Raw genomic sequence first — 25,223 nt, forward strand, 5'->3', positions numbered from 1 at the left:
CATGAAGCATCTGGGAGACCACTTCAGTGGCAAAGATTTTCAATAGCTGACCACCCCATAAAGGTTCCAATAGCTGACCACCCACCATAAAATAGAATTTCATTAATGCCCCACAAGCTTTCTGTGCTTTGAGTTTCATAGCCTCGATGTGACCTATCCATTTGAAAGCAGTACGAGGCCACCCAAAAACAAGGGAGTGGTTTCCGCATACTTGGTTGCAGTCAGGAGTGACACACCCTAGATATGGAGAACTATATATAGAAAAGCTTACATGGTACACAGTCAACATCTTGGAGGTCCTAGGACTTAGAGATTGTTGATGGCTGCTGAATCAGTAGGGGAATGGGGAAGGGACTGAATAATAACCAAGGAGTTGAGCAGACTATGAGTCCATCAGGGGTGCCAACTTAAATAAAAAAATTGTGGGTAGGTAAGCCCCACCCTGCATAATTGATCACATGACATGGTGCACACATACCTTTTGAATGGCAATGCCCATCAACTGGGGAGGCTGGCCCCCTCAAATATTTTATTGGGAAGGCTGAAGACCCCTTGGAGCCATCAGTTATGTGCAGTTCAGACATGGAATGTCAGGAGCACAGAAGAAAATGGAAGAGGGAGTAGAGCAGGAATTGGTATGCTGAAACCCCTACATTGGGTTCAATGTTTCTGTCAATAAGTCCAGAAAGAACACCCACCATAGGGACAGCCTTACTGCCATTCTTGGATGACCAGCCTTGTAAAATGATTGCACCAAGGTTCATCTAAAGCAGGCACCCCCAAACTTGGCCCTCCAGCTGTTTTTGGGACTACAATTCCCATCATCCCTGACCACTGGTCCTGTTAGCTAGGGATGATGGGAATTTTAGTCCCAAAACAGCTGGAGGGCCGAGTCTGGGGGTGCCTGATCTAAAGGTTCATCAACCTGGGAAGGTAGCCCATTCGGGAGAAGGAAAACTCTTTATCTTAAATCTCTGCTACTTTATGGGTATCTTCTGGGGAAGAAAAGACTAAGGAGTAAACTGTACACAAATCTAGAGTAGGGACCCTAAGATGGTCGGATGGTGCCTTGTGTGCATCCTTCCAGAAACTCCTGCAGCAGGTATGAAATGTATGGCTCTGCTTCCCTTTGGACTACATCAATGAGGCCAAGTAGGGGGATCATCTTATCATCTGGGCAGCTCAGGACCTTCATACACTGCCCAGGCTTGCATCCCGAAGAGGTCACTTCAGTGCTGCTGGCGCAGTGGTTTGACTTCACCTTCAGAGGTGCACTCCATTGTCTCACAAGACAGATAGAAGCCAACAACAACATCTAAAGCAGCAGAGCAAAGCAGTCTTGGAAGTTTGAAGGTAGAGTGGTCACTAATGGGAGCACGGATATCAATAATGTGCCCAAAGGCTAGCTAACACACTGAGCAGAAACACAGTAGCATTTGCTTGGAATGGATCTGGGCTTGTCTTGAGGCTGACCCATAGAATGTTTACTTGTTCTTGGTCATATTATGTTCTACAGTTGAGATTAGTATATGACCGAGATGCAAGGATTGATAAAAGGGACCTCTGAAAGGATCTTGCCAAGTTACTTGGTCCTACTTTTGCCCACTTTTAGCACTTGCATAAATTTAATGTATGGATGATTCTTTTTATTTATTGAATTTCTATACTGCCCTATACCCATAGGTCTCATGATGTGAATATGACATACAACTTAGTGCTACTAATTCTGTTGCGTTAGTAGACAGCAGAGAGTGGTGGCTATCATATCCTGACTGATTGTGATTCCTTTTCTTTTTTAAAAAATGTGCTGTTTTTCAGTCAAAATTTTCTACAAAATCTTCTTGCATCAGTTAACGTTTAATACAACAAAATTTCATGCACAAGGGATCAGAGGTTAGGAGACTTCTAGATACAAATCAAAACAAAGCTACAGTCCCTGACTCTAGGCTAACATTCTAGAAAGAAGGCACAGAAGGAAGGAGTGTTAAAAGTTAGGGGAAGGTTACTATGACTGATTTGAATCAAGTTACGACCAAGCTGATCTTCCTTTTGCTGGGATGGAGGTATTGTAACTATGCTCACCTTTGCAGCCACAGGACAGAAACATGGATTTCTGTTTGAGAGAAAGAAGGAACCCTTCATTGTGGTGGTCTTCCTGGGAAACATTCAAACAACCCTGGTCCGATGTTCAGAGGTAGCGCCCTTCTTCTGCTATGAATGGTGGGGCATGCTCATCTGATTTGGGAAGGGGAATCATTCAGGTAAATTTCAATTTCATTATAAGCCTGGAACAAGGAATATTAGACCATACCTGCAGTACACCGTGCATGCAGTAGAACTGAATGCCTAGGCAGAAATTGCTTTCAGATATTTTCACAGACTGGATCTTTTCAGGTGGCTCAGTTTGCCAGCAAGCTAGTTCAGAAAAGAAAGGCTCTCTGTTGTCCCTTCACTAAAACCACTGTAGAACTAAAGAAAACATACCACAGCAGGAAAAATACATCCTGTAAATTGACTAGCCAAAGGGCTTTTATAGCACATTTCTTCAAATGGTGCTGGGCCCTGGCCATAACTCAAACAGCAGCCTTGCTTCTTTGCCTGATGCTGCACAATGTCTGTTTTGAAAGCCAATAATGACTATGCTTATTCTTTCTGTGCCACATGTGAAAGTGGCACAGAACAATAATTGTTTGTCCACTAGGTGACACTGCAGCTGTTGGGAAACAGCCTCCCCACTGCATAGTGTGCATTGCATGGCGTCCCTTGCAAAATGCATGCAAGATTATTGGCATCCTTAATGTCAAAGTGTGAGAAGACATGACAGGTACATGCTAATACAGGAGGGCATGTAGCATACTCTTCCTTTCTCAAGAAGTTCATTATGCTGTTGTTGTTTAGTCGTTTAGTTGTGTCCGACTCTTCGTGACCCCATGGACCAGAGCACGCCAGGCACTCCTATCTTCCACTGCCTCTCGCAGTTTGGTCAAACTCATGTTGGTAGCTTCGAGAACACTGTCCAGCCATTTCGCCCTCTGTCATCCCGTTTTCCTTGTGCCCTCCATCTTTCCCAACATCAGGGTCTTTTCCAGGGAGTCTTCTCTTCTCATGAGGCGGCCAAATTATTAGAGCCTCAGCTTCAGGATCTGTCCTTCCAGTCAGCACTCATTTCCTTCAGAATGGAGAGGTTTGATCTTCTTGCAGTCCATGGGACTCTCAAGAGTCTCCTCCAGCACCATAATTCAAAAGCATCAATTCTTCGGCGATCAGCCTTCTTTATGGTCTAGCTCTCACTTCCATACATCACTACTGGGAAAACCATAGCTTTAACTATACTGACCTTTGTTGGCAAAGGGATGTCTCTGCTTTTTAAGATGCTGTAGAGCACCGTTAATGCATAAAATGCTTTGCAATTGGTTATCATAGCCCTTCTATTTCCTACTCTATAATTTCTGAATGATAATTACAATTTCCTGGTCCAAACTGAGATAGAGTGAATTGCCTAACCTTATCCATGGTAATGTATCATTTCTGAGCTAGGAACTAAAAACGAGTCTGTCCAAAACATTAGCTTGATCAAAGGGAAGAGCGACCAATAGAGAGCACTCAAGCACTCCCTGGATCAACACTGTAAAGAGGAAGAGTTTCAATTTGATACCCCACTTTATCACTACCTGAAGGAGTCTCAAAGAGGCTAACAATTTCCTTTCCCTTCCTTGCCCACAACAAACACTCTGTGAGGTGAGTAAGGCTGAGAGACTTCAGAGAAGTGTGACTGGCCCAAGGTCACCCAGCAGCTTCATGTGGAGGAGCGGGGAAGCGAACCTGGTCCACCAGATTACGAGTCCACTGCTCTTAACCACTACACCACACTGGCTCTTCTACACCACACTGACACACTGGCACCCAAAGAAGCCGGAGCTCACCCCTCTGCCTTTTTCAATAGTCCCTTATTAGGAAGGGAGAAGAAATTCCATCCAGTTTGCATTTGAAGCCAAATCTATCAAGTCCACACTTTACAAAACAGTATGGGAACCGAAGCACAGCCATTCTTCCAAATTCACACTTATCAGAATTTTGCAATGCAATCCCAAACAGTATTTACAGTCATGTACATATCAGAGAGGAACTGCATAAAAATGAATAGATTAGTGAAAACAACATACTAAAATGCATTATATTAGAAGAAATTGCTGACAAAAGTTTACTTATTAGGAGAAATTCACACTAAAACGCTCAAGAATTTTCATGAAGATTTTTTTTAAAAAAAAAAAAAAAAAACCTTCTTTCTTTGTTTTTTACAAATGGCTGCAGAAATGTGAAGAACTGGATTTAGGTTTGGAAGGGTGAGATACTGACAGAACCAAAGACTGACAGAACCCACCTATGAACCAGTTCAGTACACCTTACAGATGTGAACCAAGCAAACTCCTCCAGCCTCTCTAGGTGTGATTGATAGTGAAAAAAACTAGCTGGTAGTGATGCCATATTGCACAAAATCTCTGCAGAAGAATACTTCTTTTCCACTTGGAAAAACAATAACCCATAATCCCAGTTGCATGAATTTGCTTTTTGCATATGCAGGGTTATTTCTGCATCACCCTTGCAGCAAACTGGGCAAGTCTCTCCTTCGCATTCTGCCTTAGAAGGGCACATATTACCCACTTTCTGTAAAATTGTGAGACTGCCCTCTATCAAGAAGGGGCTCGTTTTAAGGACATACATTTTAAGGTAATCAGTTCTTCAGATTTATTTGGAAAGAAACCTCTTTGAGTACAAGTGGTTTTGCTTTGAGCAAATATGAATAAGATTGCACATTGTGTGATGTGGGAGCGATTTAAAGACATAGACCAGCCAGAGGCATTTGTTTTCAGGTAATGAATGCTTCTTTGAACCAATCCCACCCCACTTGCAATATACATCTGTCACCACCCAGGGTAGCCTAAACCGAGGTTGTGTGCTCAGCTGAATGCCACCCAAACTTCAGCAGCTTTAGTAAACAATATCTGGCAAGAGTGGTCTGATTTTATATTTAGAAACAGGTGGATGAGTGAATATGTATTATTGGCAAAGTCATGAATGTAGTTTTAAGATTCTTATCTTTCACATCACCACCCATGTTAAGATCTGGGTGGCCTCCTCTTTTATGTCAGGGTGATCTGGGCAGATCTACACTTCCTGCAGAGTTTGCTGCAGGCACACCAAACATGTGCACACGAGGGTGCTGTGTACTTAATTTAACACCTGAATACATGCCTTGAGGAGCTAATCAAGGTTCCCAGATGTTAAAGACAAGTTAAAAGTTCCCAGTTTGCTAAAGAGACAAATGCAGGGTCCAGGTTGATTCATTTGTGAAGAGTGGTCTTTGGGGTCCCGAGTCACATAAGGCTTTGACAGTAATGGATCCAGAAGCACACCCAAACTACATACCTGCTCCTTTGGAGGGAGTATAACCTAGGGTTGCCAGACATCCCTGGTTCCCGGGGATAGTCCCAAGATTTGCAAATCTGTCCTTGGACAAATTCCGTCCCCGGAATGTCCCCAGATTTGCAAATCTGTCCCCGGGAAACGTGGCAGCAGCAGTCTCAGCAGCCCGGAGCCAGCCTGGTAGCACAGTTGGCTCTGGCTGGCTTCAGGAGCTGCTCACTGCCGTGATGCCCACAATTTTTCCTGCGCCACAGCAGTGAGCAGCTTCTGAAGCCAGCCAGAGCCAACTGCACTACCAGGTTGGCTCTGGGCTGCTGACTGCCGCTGCAGAAGGGGAACCGGGGACGTCCGGTGGTACAGATCTCTTTCCCCTTCCCCCTTTGTTTTGACTGATCGGGGGAGGTTCGGGAGTCGTGGGCCGGCAGCCATTGCCCAGGAGGGGTGCAGGGCACGTGGTTTCTCTGCCAGGCAAGGCGCAAAGCCCTTCTTTTGCACCCTGTAAAACATAGATGCACAGAGTTTTTAAAAAACTGGGCAACGGCCACCCGCCCATGACTCCCAAGCCTCCCCTGATCAGTCAAAACAAAGGGGGAAGGGGGCAGGAGATTGGGGGAGGCTCGGGAGTCAGGGGCAGGTGGCCGTTGCCCAGTTTTTAAAAAACTCTGTGCATTTATGTTTCACAGGGTGCGAAAGAAGGGCTTTGCACCTTTATACACCATGCATGTGTGCTCAGGCCCAGGGTCTTTTGCCTCACCATCCTCACTACTGACTCCCTGTTGCTACTCAGCTTCAAAGGAACAAAGATCTCCCTGGATTCATTGAAAAAAAATCTGGTAACCATAGTATAACCCCATCCGTAGGCCAGACACACATACCCCATCCAGTATAGGGAACCAGCCACTGACAGTGCCTCAGCCTGGATTGAACTGTAGTTTATTGGCTCTCATCCAGTTCATTAGTATGGTCTGGATACCAATCTAGCACATCCATTATAGAGTAAAGTTACCAGACGTCCCCGTTTCCCGGGGACAGTCCCCGGATTTACAAATCAGTCCCCTGACAAAATCCTATCATTCCTACTGAAGTTGAAAAGTGTCCCCAGATTCATTGAAAACAATCTGGTAACCTTATACTAGACTTGCAAATATAAAGGAGAAGCAGAGCAGCTTATCGTCAGCATACTACAGGCAATGCACTCTAGAGCTCAGGGTGATCTGACCCTGTGGTATCATGCGGATGTTAGACAGTATGGGGGACAGGTTTGAACCCTGCTGCAGTGCCATATTCTTGAAGGTCCATGTGTCAAGGACCGTGCTGAGATGGGCTGCACTGAGGAGGAAGGGTGGGAGCCTCCCCCTCCCCCTACTCCTGACCAAAATCCTTACTCTTCCCAGGAGCAGGTGGACAGTATAGATTTGGAACAGCGGTTTGCAGAGGGACATAGTTCAGAAGGCAGAAGCTGGGAAATACTGGATGGGGAACAGCTAGGAGGAGAAGCAGAGAGCGAGAGAGAATTAACAGATTCATTGTCTCTGGAAAGCATTCATCTGCTCATCCCAAGGTCAAGAAGAGCTGATAATGTGGCAGCACAGAAAGCACAGTTGTTATGAGCTCAGGTTACCAGATGCGGTAGTGACATGGGTGACTAGGGAGGATGTTTGTGGAACCCTTAATTGGGAGCACCGTCATTCCTAGGAAATGGATTCTTTGTTCTCTTGCTGTGAACATTAAAGTTTCTAACTGGTAAGAAGACTCCTTTTCCTTTGTTCTGCTTATCTACTGCCAAAGGGGGGAGGAAGCCTGATTCCCTGAAGCCTGACACCATGTGACCAAACACTCAACAAGCATCACCATCAGGAGAAAGCCATCCAAGTAGGATTGGAACCACCATAAAGCAGTGCTCCACAACCCCCACTTAGAAAGTAGCTCCAGAAGAATGCCATGGTTGATGGCATTCCAGGAGAACGAATACTATGATGAGGAGCATCTTAGATGCTGAGATTTTAGATCCCAAACCTGAGACCTAGAGGTGGTCTCTGGTGATGTTAAGAAGGGAGGTCCTGGTGATGTCACAGGACAGCCCCAGGAGACAGATGTTAATTGAGAGAGGGGAGCAGAGTAGGGTAGACCCCCCACACACACACACTTTGTGTCTATGCCATAAATTTTCAGCCAGCTCCTGCCAGGCTGCAGCTTGCAAACTGCATGCACAATCCTCTTTTTAAAAGGAAATTAATAAGACAAGAGTGCCTTTAATACTTGGATATTCAAGCCCAACACCTGGAGGGGGACAGGCAAAAGGAGACAACAGCTCAGACCTAAAGGTCTGGCGACCCTTTGGATGGTACTGAAAGTGGCTGAGAGATCAAGAAGAGTTTTCAGAGACACATAACCCTGTTTGCCACAGCCATCAAAGTATTTCTGGCTAGGCATTTTCCCTCCAGGTCATCCGGTGCAGAACTCTGGTGTTTCAGCCAACCACTAATTCAGGAGTTGGAGAAGTTTCAAAATGCATTTGTGAAGAAAATACTGGCTTTATCTGCTGGTATTCCAGCTGCTTAGGCATGTGCCTAAATTGTCTTACATTGATCGTAACTAAAAGAGACTATGATCTGAAGATGAAAAGAGACATTGCATGTTCTTTTGTAATTCCAGAAAATCTTTAATAAAAATATTAAAAATAAATAAATACAAGTTTGCTTATTAAAATTTACAGAATTAAGATTTAATCTCATGCCCTGTACTTTTTTGGATGGTTGTTATAAGAAATTGCCCCTGGAGCAGCATCTTGTATATTTTGTAAAACTGTCACAGATGATATTGTCCATTTTATTACTCTATGCCCATTTTATCCCATGCATAATATTTTGTGTTTAATTGATGAGTTTGCTTGCTTTTTGCCATCTGATATTTTGTGTTAATTTGCATACTCCTTTGTTTGCACTCCTGGCCACGAAATTAAGAGCTGGATTTGTGTATGCGGATTTTTTGCTTCTGTTTTGTTATGGCTAAACAAACAAAATTATTACCTCCGTCCCTTCCTCTTTTTTTTTTAAATAATTTTTATTAACTGGCCAATCACATCAAATTAAATCACATCATATAAATTCCGAATTACAAAGCCAAATTTTTAAATTTTGTTGGGGGAACCCATACTTCAAGATCCAAAGGGGAATTCAGATCATCTTCTTATTACTGCGTTAATGTCCAAATCAGTCCCAATCAGTCCAAACAAAGTTCATAATTCTATCCAGTCTTATCTTGGTGTTGCCACATCATATCTTGTTCGTATAATTTCTCTTTCTCCTTTACGATCTCTTCTGTTAGTCTCCTTAAGCCGATAGCAAGTGTAATAATCCTGTGTGGATTTCCCGTTCCTCCACTAAGTCCAGATGGTTTCCATATATCTCCTTCGTAGATAACATCACTTTATCCATCGTAAATTTTGGCATTTGTCGCTCTTAAGTCCCACCGAGGAGTTGATTCACGATATGTAAACAACTCTATTTCTCTCTTTCTCCTCCCAGACCCAAGAGCTCCCACAATGCCTCACAAAATGGCGAACGGCATTTTTTCCTGACTGCGTCACTCCAAAACTCTTAGCTTTCCAGCTTCATCTTGAAACATTGCTTTGGATCGAAGGTTTATCTCCACACAGCCTTAAATCCACAGCTTAAGTCCTTAATTTCTGACTCATTAGGGGAGGGGGATTCTTGTTAAATCACATAAAAAGGTAGAGGCAGGTTTTCCCCCCCCCCTCCCCCCTCAGTCATTACCGTATCTTGACGTTCTTCTCGTATTTTATTGTTGTCTTGTTATCAGAGATCTCTTCTGTCAGCAGTATTTACTCCCCTTTTTCCTTGATGTATGTGCAATTAATCACGTCCAAATTATTTCTTTTAAAGATCATTGCAACCAGCGGCGCGAATCGGGGACAGCGTCGAGGAGTGCCGAAAATCCCACAGGAGAGCTTTGTGCCTAGTGCCCCCACCCCCACAAATTCGGGGGTGGTATAGGGCACAGCAGGCAAGGGCCGTCCCCCCCATAATCCTGGGGGGGTTAAGGAGGCTAATTACCCCCATCATAGCCTCCAAATTACCTCGTGTGGGTCGGAGAGATGTTATTGTCAGCCATCTTCCGATGCGCCACCTAGTGGCCCCCCTACCTCTGTCCCTTCCTACCAACCCCTTTGTCCTGACATAGGTGATCAAACAGAGTTGCCAAGGCAGGGCCCCAACCAGACCTAAATCCAGAATAAAACGAATCTAAAAAAACCAGTCTCATCCAAAAGAGCCTGGATCTGACCCAAGAACTTTGGCCAAGAAGGCTGCCCACATGAACCAAGGCATAGGCAAAGAGCCAACTAAACCCCCTCACCCCCAAATTGAGGAACAACAGAGGTTTCAGCAGAGTTTCTCCTTCCACATCTCAGGTAAAAGAGCTTTTGCCAGTATTTCACATTGGGTGAAAAGTAGCTAAAAGTGCATTTGGGAGTCATTGAGATGAGGAGTTACAGTGGCAGCAGGACTGTCTTGGGCCGAAAAGGCTGTTTTAAGAGAACGAACAGGAGATAAGACGAAGGTGAGAACTAGAGTTGCTGCAGGTCCCTAGAAAAATTTGATCATCCTTTTTTTTGGGGGGGGGAATGTCCCCTGCCCTGTTTGGACTTCAAATGGGATGCCTTTTTTCACATATTGGAGCCCCTTTCCTCCTCAAAACTGTATGGGCAGGGGGTGGGTCCAGTGGGAGAAGGAAAGAGAGAGTCCTTTTGTGCTCCCAGAGGGGGCAGGTCGGTCAGACTCAGAAAGTGATTGGGGGGGGGTTGCAAATGGGGCTGCTCCAGTGGAGAATGGAAGAGTTTGCAGTGCATGAGCAGCAAGGCCAAAGAGCAAGATCGGAAAGTAAAGCACTCAGGTAAAGTACCGTACTGCCAATTGCCCGCCCTATTGCCACAGCATCAGCCAATCAACACCACCCATTGACACAGCAACCAATAACACGTACAATAGCTGCTAGCAGCCGTGGCAGCAACCAATCAAACCTCCACCCTATGCACTACCCATGTATAAGACGACTCCCATTTTTAGCATGATTTTTAAAGGAAAAAACATAGTCTTATACACGGAAAAGTACGGTAATTTTTAGCTCCCCAATTCCCCCCTGACCTGTCCCTTATTTTGCCTGACCAAAGGTGGCAACCCTAGCCTGGAACTGCTGCCTGAATGGAGATGTAAGTCTTCTACAGCTATTGGTCCTATCCCCGAGGTGGGGATGTCATTTGATGCTCTAGTTCAGACATCGAAACATCTTGGCCTGGCGCTAGGGGCTAGATGAGTCATCCTCGCTTCCAGTTGTCTGTCACCTATTTTAAGAACTGAATTAGGATGAGCTGCCTCATTTATACACACTCCAGAATGTGGTTCAGCCCCACGGCCAGGAAGAATAACAATAATATTGTTTTGCTGCCACCTTGCCGTCAATCGGCAACTGGTTTTTTTGTCAAGGTGAAAAATTTCCAATCCCTGTTGCCTTCAAGCCTCCCTCTTTCGCCATTTTAAAATACGTTTCTGTGGTAGAAATTTGAACAATCATTCTGCCTTAACTTGTTTACCAGCTGGCATGCAAGTTAAGCCAGAATTCCAGGTAATTCCATAATGGGAATTGCAGCAGGAATAACATTCATGGACTGTAAGTGGAGCCAAAATCTGCAACCCAGCACACGATTAGGCAGTCCTAGTACGCTTCCACATTGCACTTCTTTCATCTTGAATAATTAAATTGGCAGAGGTATTGCTGGTAGTTAAAAACAAGCAGATTGTTCTCTTATGTAATTACGTAATTATGAAGGTTTGCTTTTTAATCATGCCCACATATTAAATTTATAGATGTTGATGATCCAAGTCATTCAAAGATCTCAGAGAGAAAAAAATCTTTTACTAAACAATGTGTGTTTTGTATTCCTTTAACAAGAACTTCTAGCAAAACTATAACTTTCACAAGCCAGTTGGTACAGGCTCATCACAATGAGATGAAGATGGAGATTTTCAGTGAAGTGTAACGATCTTCAGGCATGTCCCAGAAACCGACTCCTATGTTCTCAGTTCACTGGTTAGGCAGGAATTGAAACAGAACCATTTGGGACATATGTACACACACACACACACACACACACTGCTTAATGCCAAAATAGGCTTCTAAGTGGTGGTAGTCAACATCAGTGCTTTTTTTCTTTAAAAAAATGTTTAGGCGTACTCTCATTTTGACTCAAGAAAATCACCATTTTATAGTTCGAATCGGGGAAAATAAATACAGTAAATGGACAAAAGTACAAAGATTCATAAATGTTTAGGGGTATGTGTCCCCCTGTGCCCCCTAGAGGAAAAAAATACTGGTCAACATAATGGAGAGCTAAGGGATGGGGAAAGATGTGAGGGCATAGGAAAATGGGCAGAGGTGGCTGAGGAAACAAGTGGTGATCAGAGTGAAGGTCACCCAGTGGAGGATGGTCCATTTGGGACCATTGCCCCAACAACCTCAAGCAGTCCCCACCTGCCCACCTTTGTGTTTACACCTAGTCCAGGGGGCGGCACTGGTTACCAGCTTCCTCCTTCTTAGTCCCAATGTCCTTTGTAGAATTCTGCCAGGAGTAGAATGGGGACAAAATTAGAATTAGTTGGTTGTGCCTGCCATTGCCTCTGGCCTTTGTCTACTGTTGTCTTCCCTTCCTTCCATTCTGCCAATCTTCATTGGCACCAGCCACCACCAGGTCAAGACATTTTGTTGTTGCCTGAGATGAAGGACGAGATGGTGCCCCTGTCCCAGGCAGAGTGAGGCGACTGCCTCTGGCGGTCACTGTTGAGGGTCAAGGAGCTAAGATGGCTGCTGCTTTCGGGTGTGGTGATGGATGCTGTCTCGTCTCCAGATTCAACTTCTAGTCCAGCCAGTTTCTGTATGTGGAATGGAAGGTGTCATTTTGTTCTTTGTCTGAGGAACAGAACATCTTGGGCAGCCTTGACCCCAATTTGATGTTAAAAAAACAGGTGGGAGCTATATGAGGACTTTTCTCACATAAGATACAGTGGTACCTTAGGTTAAGAACTTAATTCGTTCTGGAGGTCTGTTCTTAACCTGAAACTGTTCTTAACCTGAAGTACCACTTTAGCTAATGGGGCCTCCTGCCGCCGCCGTGCGATTTCTGTTCTCATCCTGAAGCAAAGTTATTAACCTGGGGTATTATTTCTGGGTTAGCGGAGTCTGTAACCTGAAGTGTCTGTAACCTGAAGCATCTGTAACCCGAGGTACCACTGTATATATAACCTACATTGTGAGTGGTAGGGGGAAACCAGATATCAAGCAATTGATTGCAACAAACTGTTGTGTGTGTGCAAATTATAGGCGGAATGAGACAATAAAAGTAGACAGTGGTCATTCATTCATATAGGTAAAGGTAAAGGGACCCCTAACCATTAGGTCCAGTCGTGGCGACTCTGGGGTTGCGGCGCTCTTCTCACTTTATTGGCCAAGGGAGCCGGCATACAGCTTCCGGGTCATGTGGCCAGCATGACTAAGCCACTCCTGGCGAACCAGAGCAGCGCACGGAAACGCCGTTTACCTTCCCGCTGGAGCGGTACCTATTTATCTACTTGCACTTTGACGTGCTTTCAAACTGCTAGGTTGGCAGGAATTCATTCATATATGAACAAGCAAAATCCTAAACTGGCAAAAGCCTTCAGTATGGGGGTTGGATGTAACAAATGTTCTGCTGCCAGAAGAAATGATCCACCAAACACCAGCATTTAATAGACACCAGACAGCCGAAGCCCCGAAGTGCTAAGTGTTAAGTGACAATATGAATAGCTGGCAAGTAAGAATTGGGCTTTGCCAATGGCTTTGATGACCAATCCCAGCAACCAGGATTGAAAATTTAGCCAATATTGCTACTCTGCAAGTAAATGAAAGCTGTCTGCCTAGTGAGGATTTCCATCCTACACTTCTGTGTGAAGCTGGGCGGTGGGATGGTTGGGAATTCTGCTGAATGTATAATATATTTCTTGGCACTTTCACCTTGCAGATTTTGCAAGGATTTCCATGAAGACAGCTTTAGTCATGTGACGGGCCAGATTCCCGAAAAGTCATTTACATAAGTAAGAAATGCACTGCATGGCATTTCTACAAAACCATGTAGGGGTTTTCCAAATAGCTGCTCACCTGCTCCTTACAGCAATGGGAGCAATGGGAGCCAGCATGGTGTAGTGGTTAAGAGCGGTGGACTCGTAATCTGGTGAACCGGGTTCGCTTCCCCGCTCCTCCACATGCAGCTGCTGGGTGACCTTGGGCTAGTCACACTTTTCTGAAGTCTCTCAGCCCCACTCACCTCACAGAGTGTTTGTTGTGGGGGAGGAAGAGAAAGGAGATTGTTAGCCGCTTGGAGACTCCTTCGGGTAGTTATAAAAGGTAAAGGTAAAGGTACCCCTGCCCGTACGGGCCAGTCTTGACAGACTCTGGGGTTGTGCGCCCATCTCACTTAAGAGGCCAGGGGCCAGCGCTGTCCGGAGACACTTCCGGGTCACGTGGCCAGCGTGACATCGCTGCTCTGGCAAGCCAGAGCCGCACACGGAAACGCCGTTTACCTTCCCGCTGGTAAGCGGTCCCTATTTATCTACTTGCACCCGGAGGTGCTTTTGAACTGCTAGGTTGGCAGGCGCTGGGACCGAGCAGCGGGAGCGCACCCCGCCGCAGGGATTCGAACCGCCGACCTTTCGATCGGCAAGTCCTAGGCGCTGAGGCTTTAACCCACAGCACCACCTGCGTCCCAAAGTTATAAAGTTATAAAGCGGGATATCAAATCCAAACTCTTCTTCTTCTCCTTCAAGGCTCTGAAACAGCCATGGTTGCCCTGATTGGGAGAGAGATGGGGAATGTGACGCTGCTAGTTCTCCTTGATCTGTCAAGGGCTTTTGATACCATTGACCATGACATCCTGTCTCCTAGACGGCTTTGAAAGAGGATTAGATAAAGAGAGAGCTATTGAAGGCTGCTGTTAATTCTGGATACCAGTGGCTGGAAGCCACAGGAGTGCGGGGAGAGGGCCTTTGAGTTCAGGTTCTGCTTGGTTCTGCTTGTGGGTTTGCCAGAGGCATCTGGCTGGCTGCAGTGAGAACAGGATCTAGCAGGCTGTGCATATGTTCCCACGCCCCTCCTCAGTGTGCATGCTTGCAGGGAGGCAACCTTTGTGTGCATATTGATACCACTTGGAACTGTGATCATGCAAGCCTCAAAACATTATGGAAACCTTTGCTGCATCTCTGCAGATATTTGCATGGACATGAGGGGGCAAAACTATCTGGCAAGCGCTGTGTGGGGCAAAGCTACTTTGAGAGTCACAGAGAGCCAGTGTGGTGTAGTGGTTAAAGAGCGACAGACTCGTAATCTGGTGAACCAGGTTTGCTTCTTCGCTCCTCCACATGCAGCTTCTGGGTGACCTTGGGCCAGTCACACTTCTTTGAAGTCTCTCAGCCTCACTCACTTCACAGAGTGTTTATTGTGGGAGAGGAGGGGAAAGGAGATTGTTAGCCGCTTGGAGACTCCTTGGGGTAGTGATAAAGCGAGATATCAAATCCAAACTTCTCCTCCTCCTCCTCCTTCTAGCATTATTGAAATAAGGACATGGGAGGGAACAGATAGAAGAGCTCCCATTAACAGGCATTTTCAAAGCAACAAACTGCAAGCTGTTATTTCTGTATTATCTATATTATATATTTTGAAAAGTTGTCTGCTCACTATACATTTGGACACCTCTAAAGAGAGAACAAAACTTTGCAGACTTTCATTTTTTTAATAATAATTTTTATTAAGTTTTCCATTTAGCAATCCAATCATATCACATTAATTATTCCAAATTATACCAATACATATTATAAAGTCCAAATATTTTGCCAAATTATAATTTTTTGTTGGGGGTTCCCATGCTTCGAGTTCAGTAGGGTCCAATCATCTCATATTTCTGCTGCTTTTAGTGTCCACCACTCCCATCTTTCAATCTTCTTGTTGTTTTCCTTTTTCTTCTTAATAGCCTCTGAGTTGTTTCCACAGGCGAGTTAAAGTAAGCAATATTATGCTTCTGTATGAACTTTGTAAGGCTCTCCCTTTTTTTAAAGCTGGTAAGTCTTTTGTTTGCAATAAATCCTCACACGCTGATCCAAAAGTCCTCCTCGGGTGGCAGAGTGGCAAACGCCATCTTTCTCAGTTCCGATGAAATAAAATCTTCTTTGCAGACTTTCATCCATGTTTTGATACAAGTGCATTTTGAATCAAGACAGCAGACGGAACCTTTCAAAACTAACACTGATTTTAACCATCCATTTCAAAACTACATGGATCTTCTCATTTATTAGAATTCCAAAGCAATGCCTGGTACGAGACTGCTAGTTGTTCATGTGCAATAACATCAGTGTCCTAAATCTGTTTGGGCGTTGTTTTTTCAGCCCCGGTTGTTGACATACAAGTGGTTTTAATTGTAGAAGAGCTCTTCAGGGACACCTCCAGAGGACAGATTTATTAAGCATTCTTCCTGATTTGCTTGCACAAACCTTACACAGAGGTGAAATTATAACCTTCCCGCAAACAAATCAGAATGAACTCTCGATTAATACTTGATAGAAAAAGATCAGCAGTCATCCTGATGTGAGGTATTTGTACATCTTCCTGTTAACCATTCATTCCACACTTTTCAATGCACTCCCCCGTCGCTCTCCTCCCCCCAAAAAGTCCATTTCTTTTTTTAAAGGGAACTTTAAAAAACTAGGATAAGGACCACCAACTTTTGGGGGCCAGTGGGGCACCTCTGAATTTTGAGTATGTGCCATGGGTGCCAGTCACACAGTGGCTGCTAAGGGGTTGTAGAAAATGACTGCCATATGTAAAAGACCAGAAAAAGAGACAGGAACACAAAATGGCGCAACAATGTCCCCCCCCCCCAAAAAAAAAAACCCAGCTGCCCCATCAGTAGGGGGAAAGACTAAAGACTCACTCTTTGTACCACTCCCTTTTCTGCTCAGAACAAATGTGAGGGTGAGTTTCCAGTCCTGGCATCCCATGAAATATGAACATGTTTTCAGGAGGTGTTTAATGCAGGAGGGGTTAAATTAGTCCAAACAGGTTCTGAGCAGGAAGAACAAACAGCCTCACAAATATGGGGTTTTTGAGGGGATATCTACCTTTCATAAGGTAAAGGTAAAGGACTCCTGACTGTTAGGTCCAGTCGCAAACAACTCTGGGGTTGTGGCGCTCATCTCGCTTTATTGGCCAAGGGAGCCGGGGTTTGTCCACAGACAGTTTTTCCGGGTCATGTGGCCAGCATGACTAAGCCGCTTCTGGTGAACCAGAGCAGTGCACAGAAATGCCGTTTACCTTCCCGCCAGAGTGGTTACCTATTTATCTACTTGCACTTTTTGGCATGCTTTCGAACTGCTAGGTTGGCAGGAGCTGGGACTGAGCAAAGGGAGCTCACCCGTGGAGATTCGAACCGCCGACCTTCCGATCGGCAAGCCCTAGGCTCAGTGGTTTAGACCACAGCGCCACCTGCGTCCCTTTCGTAGGCAACATAAAAGGTATGGTGGTACATCAGCACCCATGGGTGCCACATGGGAAACCTTGTCTTAGGGTGACAGAGTGCTTTAATTGCATGACCTGCAATTCCTGATATGTCACTTTGGCAAAATGCTGACTGCCTGGAGACGCCCTTTATCAAAAGTTGTAGTGAAGAAAACGGAACTTTTAACAATCAAATGAAATAAGTGTGGTGACTCATGTCAACCAGAGAGTGCTCTCTCCCCCCCCCTTCTGAATGTCATTCATGTGCCTAGCAATCATTTGCTACTCCTTCTTCCCTGTTGTGATAACTGCATATATCAAGAGAGTGTTTCGACTCCCTTTGTGAGGCAAGAAAGGGAAAGGAGTTGGCACGTCAAACATATATCTGCCACTGCACTGTAACCGGTGGTTTTTTGTGTGTGTTTTAACTGTTGCAAATAAGACTTGGCATATTTCCATAAGGTGTGTCTGGGCAGTAAACCTATAAGGTTCTAAAATGTGCTATTGTGGAGTAATACCCTTCCGAAGGCGTGTAGGTGTGTCTCTGACTGTATAAATAGGCAAGAAGCGTCAGTACTTTGAATGAGACGGGGATCACCTTGAGTTTTACACTTGGACAAGCGGAAAAGACAGCAGGAGGTATGTGCAATAGCTATCTTGCAATTTGTCTGCAATAGAATGCTAATCTCTCAGAACGGAGCGGCTAAATTTCTTGGTTGCCTGCTCAAAGGCAAACTACACATTACCTACAGCAGTCTGTTTTTTTTTTTTTTCTTTTTCATTCACATTTTTAAACTAAAAAGCAGACTCTTATTAACAGACAGCAGGAGGGCAGAGGGGGAGATGGGATGGCTGCTTACCCTTTCCCCTCCGTCTTCCACTATAAACTACATTTTACAGGCAGCTTTCCCCAAGACAGTGGGGAAAGCGGTTTGGGGAGTGTGATCGCGAGTGGGCAAATAGCAAGAGGCAAAAGAACTAAGCAGTCACTCCACACCAGTAGTAGAGCATCTGCCTTGTACCCAGGAAGTCCCAAGTTCATTCCCTGGCAGCTCCAGATAGGGATGTGAAAGAAGTCTGTCTGAAACCCTGGAGAACGACTGCAAGACTGTATAGGCAATACTGACCTATATGGCCCAATGACCAGTGTATTCCGTATAAGGCAGTTTCCTATGTTCCTGGCATCCTTACTGCTCTTCTGTTCCTGCTTGAAATTTCAGAGGCTCCTTTTCAACAGCAACAACAATTAGGAAAGAAAGATACAACTGTGTGGTCAATGCCAGCCAAGGTTGACACTATTGGGTTAGATGGACTAACGTTCCAAATTCAACAGAAAGGCTGCTTCCTATGTTCACATTAGGTTACTTAAATCTTATTGATGCCTGTGGGATGTAGAGCCCAGTTCTTTGCCTATTTCCTCAGAAGTAATCCTACTGACTTCAATGGGGCTTTATCCCAAGTATGCCCATTTAAGATCTGTGTGTGCTGGTCCAGTCTCTTGCTCTGGAATAGTTCCTCTGAAGTCTGTGGGCCAAGAACAGCAGTGTTAGACTTCTGTCCCCAAAGAGTTGGATAGGAGAAAAACCATTGGGTATCCACTTTTGCCTTTGGGTGAGCAGTATTTTGATTAAGTAGGGAGTCTTGCGCATGAGTAAATCTTGCATTTTGCTAATGTGAATGCCTTGGAAATTGTCTGTTGGAGGAGGTGTGTAGCAAACACTGAAGATGTGACCCGCTTTAATAATTTCACACTAACTGTGGTTACAGATCATGCAATAACTGTCAGTTCTTACATGTAATAAATGATGCTTATCCACTCAGGGTGGTTCACCAGGAACAAGGCTCAGGTTTGCAAAATGAATTACGGCAGCAGAACGAATTCCAAATGTACATTTCCCTCCTGTCATTTTTGACGTATATCTGCATTGTAAAGGAAACACGTCCCCTGATTTTCTTCTTCTTAGCATAGCATCGTATTTAATATTTAATATGCAGCTGACTTGTATCTCCATTGGGTTAGTTGTAAGCACACAGAGGATTGCAGCCTTTTTCATTCTTTTTCAGAAGTCTAAGTTGGAGAGGTACTTTTACATGAACTTTTACTCCAGTAGAGCTTTGGTTCCTGCATTCCTGAACCTTTGCGGTCCCTTCCAGTTCTACAATTCTATTATATTATGATTATCAGAGGGGAATCTGAAACATGGTATGATTATTCAATAATCAATAAGCACAGAGCTGCTGGACTAAATATAAACCAAGCTACCCAAATTGGCATGTGCAGCCTTAAGTGTGCGTGGCAGTCTCTCTCTGGATCGAGGCTAAGAGCTATTGAGCTTTGAATAAGGAATGGCCCTGTGCTTCATACACATTAAATAAATTTTCTGGAGGGGCTTTCCCATTTGAGGATAAAGGGTTTTGGGTTTTTTACTAATAGGCTCTTCCCATGAGCATAGAAATCTGCTGTACAGATTGCACCAACCCTGCCCCCAAGGAGCTCAGAATGTTGTTTAAACCTCACAACAAACCTATCTGTGCGAAACAGGGACTTAAACATACACACCCAACATTCTAGCATCCTGGAAAACGGTGGGTACCACTTTTCCATGGGCACTCCTACACGTTAGCATCAGCTTTCTGTCCTAGCTTCTGTTGCCTCTGGCAGACTTTTCATCCTGTTTGTGGCTCTTTCCCTGATCCTTCTTTAACTTGGATTTGGCTGAAATGAAAGAAAAGGGATAGTAAGAAAGGGCAGTGGGAGCCGGATGTGAAACAGCTGCATATCTGAATAAATTTCAAGTGATCTTAGCTTCAAGACAGAAGTACTGTTTTTGGGGGACAGGAGGCGGGCAGGTGTGGAGGATTCCCTGGTCCTGAATGGGGTAACTGTGCCCCTGAAGGACCAGGTGCGCAGCCTGGGAGTCATTTTGGACTCACCGCTGTCCATGGAGGCACAGGTCAAATCTGTATCCAGGGCAGCTGTTTACCAGCTCCATCTGGTACGTAGACTGAGACCCTATCTGCCTGCAGACTGTCTCGCCAGAGTGGTGCATGCTCTGGTTATCTCCCGCTTGGACTACTGCAATGCGCTCTACGTGGGGCTACCTTTGAAGGTGACCCGGAAACTACAACTAATCCAGAATGCGGCAGCTAGACTGGTGACTGGGAGCGGCCGCCGAGACCATATAACACCGGTCTTGAAAGACCTACATTGGCTCCCAGTACGTTTCCGAGCACAATTCAAAGTGTTGGTGCTGACCTTTAAAGCCCTAAATGGCCTCGGTCCAGTATATCTGAAGGAGCGTCTCCTCCCCCATCGGTCTGCCCGGACACTGAGGTCCAGCTCCGAGGGCCTTCTGGCGGTTCCCTCACTGCGAGAGGCCAAGTTGCAGGGAACCAGGCAGAGGGCCTTCTCGGTGGTGGCGCCCGCCCTGTGGAATGCCCTCCCATCGGATGTCAAGGCGATGGACAACTACCTGACATTCAGAAAACATCTGAAGGCAGCCCTGTTCAGGGAAGTTTTTAATATGTGACATTTTAGTGTATTTTTCATCTCTGTTGGAAGCCGCCCAGAGTGGCTGGGGAAACCCAGCCAGATAGGCGGGGTACAAATAATAAATTATTATTATTATTATTATTATTATTATTATTATTATTAGTGATGTTCCGCCTAAAGGGAAACTGTGGACTGAAGAATCAGTTCATCTAAGCTCTCAAGCACACCCCTGTTTGCTTTCTGGCTGAGTGAAAGTATCATTTCCTAACCTATATTGTCTTTAGAGGTGGGTTAGGCAGTCAGACAGATCTAGGGTGAGATTAGAAATTGATATAATGCTCAAGCGAATGTGGGAGAAAGGAAACAATTTCACATTTTGTGCAAAAGTTATCCGGGTGCTCTTAAAACATAATGCCAAAGCCAATTTTACCTTTGGGGCAGTTTTGAGATTTAACCTTATAAAGACTGATTGTGGCAACAGTCAGGTAGTCACAATCATAATATGACTTCCTGGTCAAGAAACATCTGAGCTGGTCATTTAAAAAAAATATCCTGTTTGGTCCTGGCCAAACCAAGACCGATTGATGCCATATTTATTTTAAATGAGGCACCCAATTCTGCTATTTAAGTCTTTTAAATTCCTATTTGCCAATTCCTGACAAAAATATAGTACTTTTGGTTAAGGTGCCCCTAGTTTATTGACTTGCCCCCCCATTTGACTATATGGCCATGGGTTGTACCTGATATTGCACAAGCAGAAGGCAGCTCGTGCAACTTGATTTTTATTTCCTCCTCCTCCACCCTACAGCCCTTTCAGAACTACCCCAAATCCAATTTTGGGTGATACCCTTATCCCTCATCCCTGTAAATAAGAGCCCATAATATTCAGGAGGTCCGCTATACCCTCTGTAGAAGGATTTGGGGGTGCTCCTGGAAGAGGGAGTAGAAGAGTTCTGCTCATACAGTCCTGGATAAAGCCCAGTTATGTCCCTCACTCTGAAAAGCAGATACTTTGTACAGGTGTTCATCCACCACCTGACAAAATTAGAAAGAGGAAGAGTAAGGCTTAAGCCTACTGGCTCTGGCTCTGAACTCCACCTGTTCAAGATCTTGTAAGCATGAGGCTTAAAGACAATAAGTATCCTTCAGAAATGGAGGGGATAGATCACGGATAAGGCGTCTGCTTGCATTTTGCGCAATCAATACCTTGAATTTCCAGAGGCTAAGGCATTGCAACGGGCGGGGGGGGGGGTGTTACAGAGATAAATCCATGCTAGAAAGATACCATGATGTGAGACATCATCGTATCTTTGCTGGTGTCAGAGTATCGATAATGTTGATGCCAACATGGCTAAAGATGAAAATATGGATTGTCATAAATTCATTTTACTCTCCCAAAACAGGTTTCAAGAGAACAGCAAACCATGAAGATCAGACATTTCGCTGTTCTGTGCGCCCTTATTGTGTTCTCCCAAGTGCTACAAGCTGACTGTGAAATACAGAAAGAGAGGAGAAGAGGGAAGACCAACAATGGAAAAGGTGAGAAGCCACAGCCTGGCTCTGATGACCAGAATGGAAGAGGTCAGAAAACCCGAGGACAGAAGGGTTCACTTAAAGGAAAGTTCGTCACCAAAGAGAAGTCTGAGTGTACCTGGGCGCTGAATGAAGCAGAGATTGCTACCTTGAAAATTGATTGCAAAAGATCGGAGAGCACCTTCTCCTGTGAATTTTCAGGCAACCCTTCCAGCTGCCCCCAGTATGCAGAAAACAAGAAGGTGTTCTGGAAGCAAATTACTCGGTCTCTAAAGAGGCAGAAGAACATCTGTGAAGACCCAAAGAGTATCTTAAAATCTAAAATCTGTAGGAAAGGGCCATCAGCTGCTCACCTTAGACTGGTGACTCCACCTGGTTCCAGAGAAGACAAACCAGTTCACCATGGACAGGAGACCCCTCTGGAACCTGCTACATCTGGAACCCAGCCAGACGAAGGATCCAGCAATTGTGTTGAAGATGTCGATTATATTGATCAGAAAAAAGTGGCTGAAGAACACTGCTCAGAGTTATGGCGGTCTCTTTGCCTTTTCGTCATTTCAATGATACAAGATAAAAAGTGCAAATAGGAATACAACGAGGTTGGCAACGTTCCTTGAGTTACTACAGGTGTGCATGTAAATCACATTGTAGAAGGACGAACCATTCAGAATAGCCCTCTAATACATTTGCCCAGGAACCAGTTTTCCTGGAGACACTCAAAGGTGATTCCTTTTTCATCTCCAAAATGGGCTGCTGCCAAACCCCATGGCCACAACTACTGATCCCACTTGAACCCTCCTTACCACCACGTAACTGTGGGGAAGAGGTCACATGAAGCAACTCAAGGAGGGAGATTGGACTGAGGCTGAAATCGTGCTGATTTTCCCATCATATAAGGGTGACATCTTCAAAGTGAACATTTAAAGGTCTCGCCCTCCCCCAGAAGATACTGTTTTTGTCGGGTCATCAAAGATGCTGTATATTTTTTTTTCTAAAGAGAGAAATTGATTTATATAGCATGCTATATAAATGTTACCACTGGATGTTACAAGCCCTCTGTAAAAATGTACATATTATGCTTTGTTGAATATCTCCTCCTTCCCTTGAGTATTTCTAGCCAAAGTGATTATTTCAGTGCTATGCACTTTTTGTACTTTTGCTTTCAGAATTGCAGAAAATTAATAAAGTTAAATATCTACTCAGGTTTGTTCTCTATGTGTTAAACATTTCTTTCTATATGACAAAATTGTGGGTATCTATGTTTTTAACGGCCAGATTTCTCTCTGTTGTGTTCATGCATTACTTGCAGTGAACGTCATTGTGTGTTTAAAAGTAAAGGTACCCCTGCCCGTACGGGCCAGTCGTGTCCGACTCTAGGGTTGTGCGCTCATCTCACTTAAGAGGCCGGGAGCCAGCGCTGTCCGCAGACACTTCCGGGTCACGTGGCCAGCGTGACGAAGCTGCTCTGGAGAGCCAGCACCAGCGCAGCACACGAAAATGCCGTTTACCTTCCCGCTAGAAAGCGGTACCTATTCATCTAGTTGCACCTAAGGGTGCTTTCGAACTGCTAGGTGGGCAGGAGCTGGGACCGAAAGACAGGAGCTCACCCCACCGCAGGGATTCGAACCGCTGACCATGTGATCGGCAAGTACTAGGCACTGAGGTTTTACCCACAGCGCCACCCGCGTCCCGAGTAAAACAATGTGTGTTTACTCGTAAGTTAATCACACTGTGACCTAGAATCGCAGATGGAAGTATATAGATGGGTTCAGATGTCGTAGATCCCAAAATAAATGGGATACAACTGGGAACCTTGTTGGAGTAGGGGCAAACTTATTTCTAATTTATTTTTAATTTACATTTTCATTTAAGTGGCTGACATATGGAAAAATTTTCAAGATGTTTTTCTCTCCTTCAGTCAAGAGAAGTCCATGAATGTTCCATATTCCCAAAGTGTGTATATATATATATATATATATATATATATATATATATATATACAGGGGTACCTCAGGTTACATACGCTTCAGATTACATACCCTTCAGGTTACAGACTCTGCTAACCCGGAAATAGTGCTTCAGGTTAAGAAATTTGCTTCAGGATGAGAACAGAAATTGTGTTCCGGCAGCGCAGCAGCAGCGGGAGGCCCCATTAGCTAAAGTGGTGCTTCAGGTTAAGAACAGTTTCAGGTTAAGAGCAGAACTCTGGAACGAATTAAGTACTTAACCCAAGGTACCATTGTAGTATGAAATTCTAATCTACAACCCAGACTAATGGTACTATATAGGATCTTTATGTTTTTTAATAAATAAAAAATTGGTTTTTGAAGGGGGACAATTAAGCAATGTCCAAAGGCAAATTATTGGATACTGTCAAGCCTGCAAGACAAATGTGTATGCTAAGAACATTTGTTGAATTTTCAATAGTCTTAAAATCAATCAACGCAGGACAAACAAGGATGTGTGCCTTTTGCATGCATGTTGAGTACTTACGTCCGTCTAATCATTTGTTAAAAAAACAACAGTTATTCCACTCATGATATAATTTGACCCTGAGGGAGTCTGCCTCATTTTCTAATGTTCCTCTCACACTGCTACATTACCTGCTATTGGCTTTTTGACCAATATCTCACCATGTCACACTCAATTTCATCCACACCAGTGGGCATGGAATGACACAACAATGATCATCACTGAATGCCACAATTTCTGCACATACATGCACTTGCTCTCCCATGATCCACCCATGAAAACAGCAGGGAAGAGCTGTATGCCAGGATACCACCCCAAATGTCATCACTCCCACAATTTTCTGGGTTAATGGCGTTGCAAGCAAAAAAAAAAAAAATTCCTGGAAGCAATTAACACAGAAATAAGCACAAAACACCCACTAGATATCTATAAGTGGCTTCTACATTGTGTGAAAACTCATATATAATATGGAAATTAACAGTTAGGGAAATCTTGTGAAAACGGAATCAACTGTTGCATGAACACAGTCTCAGACTGCTATCTTAGAATACTTCTGGCACATTCCTAAGAACAAGATGACTATGTTGCGTGGCGATTCCCGCCCCATCCCAAAGATGAAGTAAATAAAGACACCGGACACCAAATTTTAGGTTAATGGGCGAAAATGGCCACAACTTTATTGATTACAGGTAAGAGCGGTATTGGCTTT

General features: G+C 44.5%; 1 protein-coding gene across 1 annotated transcript; it reads left to right on the plus strand.

Annotated features, from left to right (window-relative positions):
- Positions 1-17,462: 17,462 nt before the first annotated feature.
- FGFBP1 (fibroblast growth factor binding protein 1) lies at positions 17,463-23,244 on the plus strand. The gene is made up of 2 exons (XM_079991754.1): positions 17,463-17,655; positions 21,913-23,244. The coding sequence occupies exon 2, from the start codon at positions 21,934-21,936 to the stop codon at positions 22,627-22,629; it is 696 nt and encodes a 231-aa protein (XP_079847880.1). The 5' UTR covers positions 17,463-17,655; positions 21,913-21,933; the 3' UTR covers positions 22,630-23,244.
- Positions 23,245-25,223: the final 1,979 nt, after the last annotated feature.

The sequence above is a fragment of the Podarcis cretensis genome (assembly GCF_951804945.1).
Source record: "Podarcis cretensis genome assembly, chromosome: 9".
Taxonomy (NCBI): domain Eukaryota; kingdom Metazoa; phylum Chordata; class Lepidosauria; order Squamata; family Lacertidae; genus Podarcis; species Podarcis cretensis.

Excerpts from the sequence above, each read along its gene's own strand:
- FGFBP1 (XM_079991754.1), top strand. The coding sequence starts at position 21,934 with ATGAAGATCAGACATTTCGCTGTTCTGTGCGCCCTTATTGTGTTCTCC.